General features: G+C 39.4%; 1 protein-coding gene across 1 annotated transcript in view; it reads right to left on the reverse strand.

Moving 5' to 3' along the window:
• Nucleotides 1-1626: 1626 nt before the first annotated feature.
• The window catches only part of tbc1d14 (TBC1 domain family, member 14), a 42838-nt gene continuing 34464 nt past the window's right edge, over nt 1627-10000 (reverse strand). The window contains exons 10-13 of the mRNA XM_040141535.1: nt 8202-8330; nt 6814-6923; nt 3680-3938; nt 1627-3594 (exon numbers count right to left, since the gene is read on the reverse strand). Of these exons, the coding sequence (XP_039997469.1) occupies nt 3538-3594; nt 3680-3938; nt 6814-6923; nt 8202-8330 (555 nt within the window). The 3' untranslated portion in view covers nt 1627-3537. The remainder of the gene's footprint in view (nt 3595-3679; nt 3939-6813; nt 6924-8201; nt 8331-10000) is intronic.

Here is a 10000-nt window from a genome sequence, read left to right on the forward strand (position 1 = left end):
ACAATACAAAACAAAGAACCCAAGAAATGAAAGTCATCCAGAAAATCAAACAGATCATTACACAACAGTATATTACACATCTTATTTAAATGTAGATTGATTGAATTTGGCTTTTGACCACTGTGGATCATACAGCGTGTTTTTTGTGGTAAAAGGGCAGGAAGCAGGCAGTGTTAGTAGAACTGTCAATTCATACATGGAAAACAGCCCATTTAAACCTGCGAGTGATGACAAACTGGTGATGCGAGGCACAAGTCAAAGGCTTACATGTATGTGCAAAAAGCTTTATTGCAGTCCTGCGGTGTGTCACCACACTGGGGGAGTGGGAGGGAGAAGTGCATTGAGAAGAGCGATTAGAAAGCCTGCTGCAAGGTGCAGAGGTGAAGCGCACACACACACACACACACACACACACACACACACACACACACACACAAACACAGACTGTCTGTTAGCAGCCATGAACCAGAGGAGGAGGAGGTGGTGGTGATGATGGTGACGAAGTACAAATGAAAGGCGTTTCCTGTTTTCATACCCAGATGATGTCTCATACCTCAGCTGTGGTCCAGGCATCTAAGAAAGTACAGTCTCACCTCGTTGGGGACAAGAGATACTGAGGCCAAATGGAGACATCATCAATATAACCGGGCATAAAGAGGAAGTAAACTCCATCACGCACAAAATCAGTAGCACAGCAAATCAGATGAAGCAGCATCTCAACCACTAACAGGACAGTTACACTGAAAAATACCATCAGCAGTTTCTTTGGAAAGAGAACCTGACAACTGAACTCTTCTCACACAACAACCAATCAGATTCCTACACTCAGCTTTCATTTCATTTGATGAACAGGTCTGTGCAAAATGGGCTTTGAAGGAAATAACATCACATAAAATATATTTAACAAACTGTTCATTAGCAAAACGGTTCTTCACTTTTTTGAATCTGATTATCAAGTAATGCCATGTACTAGTTTAGAGCTCGCTAGCTGGCTGTTAACTCGTCACCCTACACAGTCATGTAATTGCTGGCCCTGCCCCTACTGGTCAGGATGGAGTCACACTTTAACCACAGTGTGAATGCAGTAACGGGGAGCCAAGCTACCAACAACCTGAAATGCTACAAAGCCAGAGAGATGACACAGTTGAGGCCCAGGTGACCACTGACATGCACACACGTTCTGCATGCTATTACATTCAGGATCAAGGACATAAACTAGCCAACTCTTTTCACGCCACTGTGAATGCGATAAAAGCGTCTCCTCACATGTTTTATTTTGCTTGGACTGGCGTTTGCTTTGGGTGTAATCACTGATTTTGCAAGGCTGAACAGTGAGTTGGAAAGATGCCGTTGAAGGCCAGACCTTCTACAGAACCTAAAGGAATCAGTCGACCACAACAGTTTCGTGCAGCGCCCGATAGCTGACTGTCAACTTGCTGTGTCGCGGCCGTGAGACGAGAGCGCCCATATACTTGCTTTAAACAACGCGTTTGTGTGCATATGTCGACTTGTTGTGTAGGGCTGCAACTAACAATTATTTTCATTATCAGTTAATCACAGTTTCACTAGGGGATGGCCACAAATTGATTGCTTTGTTTTTCATGAAATGCAAATAGCTAATTGGGCTTTTTTTTTTTTTTTTTTTTTTTTTTTTAAATTGTGCCAATTGTTTTCAAAATGGAAACAAATGTAGGCAAAAAAGTTGTAGCCTGCAGCGTTACTCACTGAATCCATTAAGGTTAAGAGCATTAGTTGTGTGAGTCATTAGACATTAAAGCTATATGTCCAAAGCATGCAATAAAGCACATAAACAATGTGGGCAGTATAGAATGTGACATAAGGCAGAGCAGACTCTGAACAAACAACTGGAATGGTTCTCAGTAGAGTGCATACCTCGTCCAAGGTCGTATATTGATGAAAATGTCAAAAAAATGCCCTCTATTAAGGAAAGTCAAAAAATTCCTGGATCCTCACCAAAATGTACTGGGTTCCTCCCTTGCCCACGCCCCATCCATCCACCAAGTTTGGTGCAAATCAGTTCAGTGGTTTTGCGTAATCCTGCTGAGCAACAAACAAACCAACTGACAGACATGAGTGAAAACATGTTGGCGGAGGTAATTATGATGGAAGGTCGTAAGGAGAAACCTTTACAGTATGTCACAGCTGCTGTGTTTTCTGCCTTGATATCCACATTAACAAAATAGCTCATTTCCTTGAGTATTGTCATGTTTAGTGGACATACTTTTTAATCCTCCAAGTACACATGTAAGTACACGAACTCGGGTCACAACCTCTCGCCTACAAGAACGTGTTGTTAAAACCAAGTATATATGTGCTCCAAACAGGTTAGGGTGGGGAGAGGCTCAGCAACAACCCTTCATTTCACTGGATGTCCTGTTTTTGATAAATATTAAATAATTGCACAAAAGACGTCAACACTCACGTCAAGACAATAGGGATCAAAACACTAACAAGCTGAAATGTACCTCAAACATATTAAGGGCAGAGGAAGTCCATGTCTGACACTGTATGTTGTGTGTGTCTAACAGTAACATATTACCTCATTATTTGCTCTGGTTTCATTATTTCATAAATATACTGTAAAAAAGTCATTTTACAGGCAACTTTTGACCTCTTTTTAGAGGGTAAAACATTTCATTACATGTAACAATGTGGCGCTTTCAGAAACACCAGACCTGTCTTCAAGGGTTTAACCTCTTCGTGGATTTCAACTCACTGAAGTCTACGTGTTCAGAAGAACAGACTTCATGGAATGATTCAGGAAACAAATTTACTCTGACTGGAAAACAACTGAGAAGCACACCCAGATCACAGCCGGCAGACCTAATCAAAATCAGAGGACATGAAGGAATGACTAAAGTTTTGAGGGAAAAAAAAGGTGGAAAAACAGAGAGATTGACACATTTCAACATTGTCATACACAGATCTGACTGGAGATGATTTAGGACATTACTTTTACTTTCTCTGTCTGATATTTTGTTTAGCGATTGGGGAGTAGACTATTGTGTGTGTCATAATAATTTAAAGATAAGTTTGCCAAACCAAAAAAATAAAGAATAAAGAAAAGAAAAGATAGAGCAAAAGCAGGCAGAGGATCTGAGTAGTAACCGCTATCTCTGTGGCTTCTCCTGGTCTGTGAAACCTGAACCCGTCTGCTAGGTACATATATGTAGGAGTGCGTGATACATTCTTCAGCCTCTGCCGATTACAGTTTCCAGTCCACTGCTGGGCCTCTGGGCAGAGGAAGTGCGGTGGGAGTTAAATAAGGCCTCATATTCCTTTTCACACCCCTGCCTCATCACTGACTGTCCCCCTACAGGGTCCTGGTTCTAGTCAGAGCAGTGACATGGAACTGCAGAAGAGGTTTATCACAGAAGCTACAACCAGATATGTCCAAAAGCTGAACACAGGTCTCTCTCAGGTCCATCTGGCCTGGTAAGAGTCCAGTTTTTCCCGAAGGATGGAGGGGAAACTGGTTGAGTCCGTTAGTGCGTGAAGGTTACTTCTGATTTCAGCTCAGCGCTTCAGCACCGGGCTGCCTCGCTCCTGATCTTTCTGTAATGCCTGTAGGGCCTGAGGTGGAGGGAGGTACCGTTAAAAAACATGTAAGAAACACTAACAACAAAGAAGCCTAAACTGTACAGCTTTATCATCCCACCTGTGCCCACTTCCTGTTGCGGCTGGTCATGTGAATAGTGGCGATGTGCTGGAAGAGCTGCTCGGCAGGGATGAGGTCAGGTAGGCGGGTAAGGAATTGAGCCATGTGAATGAAGTCCATGCAGGTCAGGACCTCCTGGTACAGACGCAGCAGGCCCAGTGCGGTGCGGAACAGGAACTCCTCGCCGTCTCTGCAGAACACGTCCCACACCCGACACGCCAGGTCCAACGGCAGAGACTTACTGTACAGAGTGAAGATCCTAGAGGGAAGGGCAGAGGGAGGGGAAGAGAGGAAGGAATAGAAGCACAAGTGAAAACAAGCAACAAGCATATAAATATCTGAAAATTCTGAAATGAAATGGCTAAAATATATATACTTGCAAAAGCTGCACCAACAGAGTGCATACAAAACAGTATGCACTCCAAAAATGTATTTTATAAAACAGCAATATTTAAAATCACATACAGTTAGGTCCATAAGTATTTGAACAGTGACACAGTTTTTGTAATTTTGCCTCTGTACACCATCACAGTGGATTTGAAAGGAAGCCATCAAGATGTGATTGAAGTGGAGACTTTCAGCTTTAGTTCAAGGGGTTTTGACAAAAACATCACATTAACCGTTCAGGAATTACAGACATTTTTATACATATTCCCTCATTTTCACAGGCTCAAAAGTAATTGGACAATTGACTGACAATCAATTTCAAGGCCAGGTGAGGCTTGTTGCGTTGTTGTTTCATTACAAATTTAGCAGGTATTCCAGGTGTTGAATTCTCATTTGGTAGTTGCTCACGGGAACTGTCAATATGTGGCTCACATATGTTAATGCAAAAGAAGGAAGCCATCATGAGGCTGAAAAAACAGAAAAAACCTATTACACAGTAACAATTTGGTACATTCTTAAAAAGAAGGAAGGAGCTCAGCAGCACCAAAAGGCCTGGAAGACAACAGAAGACAACTAAATTGGATGATCTCAGAATTCTTTCCCTGGCGAAGAAAACCCCTTCACAACATCTAGCCAGGTCAAGAACACTCTATAGGAGGTAGGCGTATCATTGTCAAAGTCTACAATCAAGAGACACCTTCATGTAAGTAGACCCACAAACAAGCAGCAACTGAAGGCAGCTGCAGTAAAGGCCTGGCAAAGTCATCTCAGGGGAGGAAACTCATAATTTGATGATGTCCATGGTTCCAGATAACAGTTAAAAATAATCCTAATATTTACAATTATATTGGCTTGTCAACTTACTTCTGAGCCTTTGAAAATGAGGGGCTATGTATTTAATGTCTGTAATTCCTGAACAGTTAACGTGATATTTCTGTTAAACCCCTTGAACTAAAGCTGTAAGTCTACACTTCAATCACATCTTGATGGCTTCGTTTCAAATCAACTGTGATGGTGTACAGAGGCAAAATTACAAAAACTGTGTCACTGTCCAAATACTTATACAGTATTTATACAGTTAGATCCATAAGTAAATAGCTCTGCTCACTGCTCTGACTTGACCCCATATACGCTGACCACCACTAAACTTTTCCATTCTGGCACTTACTAATGTAGACAAAAATGTGGAATAGTTAATATTGTGTATCTCTGCATTCCCAGTAGAGCTGCAACAACTGGTTGAGCAACAGAAAATTAATGGGCAAGTATTTTAATAGAAATGGCAAAAAAAAGTTTTAAGTGCTCATCAATAAGTATATAGGCTAATTTACAGCAGCAGCTGTTTGAGCAACTATTTTAAAAATCTGTTCATCATTTAAGTCATTTTTCAAGCAAAAATCCAAAACGTTTCGAAGTACCTGGTTCTCAAATATAAGAATTTGCTGCTCCTCCTTGTCTTACATTAAATATTTTTTGGGTTTTGACACATTGATCGTTTTATAGAGCAATTGATTCAAATGGTCTTTAAAACAAAGCAAAATTACTTAGATTTAACAATAATGGAGATAATGGTTACTTGCCGCCCTAATTCCCAGAGTTCTGAATCTACTCTTTTTCACTCTAAAAACTCTTAACTATGCCATTATGTCTTGGTATGTCGCATTTACTTAGCCGCTTTGTGCTGCTTCTCACTCTGTGTATTACCTTCTGTGCATTTAATCTGAAACTGCTGTTACACTAATTCTGACTTTTGATACTAAACTTTTCACCTGCAAATTTTTTTGGCCAACTGGGGGCAACGGAAACAAGCTGTGAACCCAAAACTGATATTTAAGTGGATATAGTGAACATGTTGGCAAACAGTTGCTTATTTACACAACCGGCAAAAAAGATGCCTGCTGCAACTGAAAAGGATGCTATGAGAGCAGTGACAGTCCCAACTATTACACATGCCACAATTAATGTTAATTTTTTTTTTTTTTTTTTTTATCCTCACGAAATAAAAAGTAACGGTGCAGGGACATTTTCTTCTCACTTCAAAAAACAACAAAATATGGAATTTGCCCAGGGGTGCCAGAACTTTTGCATACAACTGTAATACTGTGAAACAGATGACATGAAAGTCAAGTGAAGCCAAAAAGATCTTATCTTTTCTCTTATCTACTGTATATATCAAAGCATCTGTGTAGGTATGGAAAAATCACATTGTCAAATCATCTAGGTAATGTGATATGTGTTATATTGAACTGGAAAGTAGAGAAATTTGACCTGGTTATTGTTTTGTAGTTTCTGTTTCAACCAAGAAATTGTGTCTCATAATTCACAAGGTTAAAAATGTATAGTAATTGACAATAAAGACTGAATACCGAAATATTGCCCCTGTCTCTCCCTTAATAAGGTGGGTGTAGTGTGAGCAATATAAGTGAGATTGAAGTAGAAACAGGAATCTAGAAATTTCCGCATTAAGTGGGCAGAGATCACTGACAGATACCCCTGCTGCCACAAACAGCCTCTCCTGTTTTCTCAGAAACACAGCCGACACTGAAACTGTGACAAGCAGGTTTCATATATAGTTAATGTTGCAACTGTGAAATGACATAATGGCAAAGAGGTAATTGTCAGATTTCCTAAAAAAAAATATTGTAGAAAATAAAAGTTAATTTCTTTTCTAATGCCTGGGTTCACTGTAATAAAAAAATGAAAAATGCAATGAATGTGAAGTTTCTGAGAAGAAAAATGAGACTCACCAGTCAATTAAATAAATATCAGGGGTCAAGTTGTTTTTCTTGAAATGTGCAAAGAGCTTTGGTAGATTTTCTTCAAAGAACACTTCAAATGCCGCAAAGTAAGTCAACATCTGCAGAGAGGAAAGAAGGAGGTTCTTATGTAGTAATATAAACACAAACCACATCATTGTGTTTAATCAGTGGGGCAGTGAGTCAGTGAGGAGACCAAAGTACCACAGCAAAATGTAAACAGGCAGCACAAAGGCTGATGGGATGTTTTGGTTGGTCAAGACTGGGTGTGCAATGACTGAGTGATTTCTGTGGCGTTGACATGAAAGAAATTAGTTTGGACAAGGTTTCAATGAGGACCTGCTATCCAAAATCTACACAGGTGATTCAATTTTGGCATCGAAATGCAATGAAAGATGTAGAAGAGCTTGAAAATGTTGTTAAAAACCAAATCTCAATTTCTTTTTAGTATGTTTATGAGCAGTTGTGACAAAGAAATTAAACCCACAGCTGCAACAATTAGTGTTTAAGTCGATTAGGCAATCGACGGAAAATTAATCGGCGACAATTTTAAAAGTTGTTGAAATACTTTAAGTAAATTTTTAAGAAAATAAAATGGAAAAATAAACTGGTTCAAGCTCCTCAGATGTAATTGTGAGGCCATTTTCTGACATTTCAAAACCAAATGATTAATCGAGAAAATAGTCAACAGATTAACTGATAAGGAAAATAATCATTAGTTGAAACAACCCAAAATATGATGGTCTCAATTAAAGAGCAGCTGTGAAAAAATGTAATAAAATTTGTTTAAAATGTACTGAATGAAACACTTTCCCTAAAAATATTGTACTGAAATACTATTATACACTATAAATATACTGTTTCAAACTCCTCAGATGTTATTGACTGCAAATGACTATATTCTAGATTGTGCAGTGTTATTCTGTACCCCTTTTTTTTTAAATATCTATTTAACCATTTGAATATTTCTATGTATTTTTGAAATGTCCATTACCTTTTTTGTATCTTGATTTTTAATATTGTATCTGGAGGAGGATATTATACCTCGAGTGTTGTTATATTCTTGGTTTGATCATTTGATAACAGGATGATCACTTGTTGAGGTTTTCTCAGTCCAATAAAGTTTTGAGAGCCCAATCTAAATATGGAATGGGTGTGCGCACATGACTACTTTTCTGCATAAATACACCGTTTCAAAGGTCAAAAATAAACTTTCACGCTCATGAAATAAAATATTAAATATAAAAACAACACAGACGAACAATCCAATCAATCTGTGTGTGTGTTATGTGTGTTATGAGCCACTGAATGTTAAGGGAGTGGTTGTGCAAATTTTAAGTTTTGAGGGTGGAAATCTACGTGTGTGAGTATGTACTGACAAGGCTATGGTCAACTCTGAAGAAGGCCATCTGACAGGGCTTGTTGAGCAGGTTGGCAAAAGCTATAAAGGCATCAGCTGTGTCCAGGTTCAGGATCAGCACTGCTGCGATGAACGACATTCCCTGCACCTACACACACAAACACACAAACACACATGGTTTGTACAAACACAAAAAACGCTGTTAAAAGGTGGTACTGTGAGCCTGTTAGTATGACACGTCTCTCTTAGTATGTCTCTGAAAGTGAGGGCAGAGAAAGACACTGGCAGAAAATTAACACCTGCTAAAGTTGAGTTGACATTCTTACTAATTTAAAGTACTCTATATAATCTATATAATTTACAACCAGTAGCTCAGCTTCAGTCTGGATGTTTAAGGTGGGAAGAGAGATGGCATGCTGACGCAGGCAGATGCAAAGAACAAAAAAACAAACAAACCCCAGCACACAGCGGTGAATGCATAGATTGTGTGTGTTTAGCAGCTTACAGAGGTTGGGGTCAGTGCAGGAAGTCAATCATTTATAGACAAGTACAGATAGCGTGGGGCTGCAGTGAGGAGCAGAAAGGCAAACCACAGCATCTATAAAAACAATGTGTGTCTGAACAGCAAACAGGAGTTCAAAGTAAGTGCACAAAATGATGCTGAAAACATCAAGGAACCACCATCATTGCCACTGGCTAATTAGAACATTTTATGTTGGTTGAAAGCGCAGATGAAAAAAATCAAGTTCATGTTTCATTCTGGTCTGAGATAGCATCAAGTAACAAGAGGGTCGGGGCATGTGAAATGTGAGTCAGGCAGTCAGAACAGACAGTCATGAGCCAAGCAAAAGGAACAGAGGCACATGATCAGTAAATCTCCCTGGGGGGAGGAGAAGCATGGATGGAAGGAAAAGATGTTGAGGTTTGTTAAACTGAGAAATCCCACCTACACACAGCAGAAATGCCTTGCCTAAACCAGTGGGCACATTGTAGACATGAGGCAGGTTTGAGCTCACGATTGAATGTCTGTGATGACATGTAGAGCTTCATGTGGGCTGCAGCATTGATGTGCAAACTCGGAGCAGGGCTTGATGCTCAAATAAATATTTACCACAACCACCACTGACAATTTCACACAATCCTTTGAGCACATGTAATTTATTAATATTAATACCAATTAACACATTAATATCAGTATTTAGTTGTTACTACCATAATAATATGAAATATAACGCTTTCTTATTGTGAAGGAGATAATATGATTGATATTAATTTCATGTCTGTGCATTAAGTACAGCGCTGAAGTTGGGAGGCAATTAGCCTAGCTTAGCATAAAGACTGGACGCACTGGGAAACAGTCTGGCTCCGTCCAAAGTGAAAAAGTGCTTTCCGGTACCTCTAAAGCTCACTTGCTAACATGTATCATTTGGTGTAATCTTTCACATAATAATCTTACTGGCTACCTTTATCAACCTCTTCAGTTGGTTTTACTTGTTGACTTTTACCTCACCATGCTATGAGGCCAAAGGTTAAAATAGACTGGATCAAATTTTGGCTCAAAGTCGGTCCTGTGTTATTCCTATGGACCTGGTAACGGTCTAATATTGTGCCTGTTACTGTGGAGATAAAAAGAAAGGCAGGTATATTACATGGCTAAGTCCATTTACATACACACTCTTTGTTTGGTTGTTTCTATTTATTTATTTATTCTCAGTGAGGTTCAGTAACCAAAAACATTATAGGAACACAAACGAAGGACACTGATCTCAGATTCTGCCTTCAAATATTCTCTTAGTGTCCCACTAACAGGGGTAATAT

Source organism: Xiphias gladius, chromosome 12, assembly GCF_016859285.1.
Source record: "Xiphias gladius isolate SHS-SW01 ecotype Sanya breed wild chromosome 12, ASM1685928v1, whole genome shotgun sequence".
NCBI lineage: Eukaryota > Metazoa > Chordata > Actinopteri > Istiophoriformes > Xiphiidae > Xiphias > Xiphias gladius.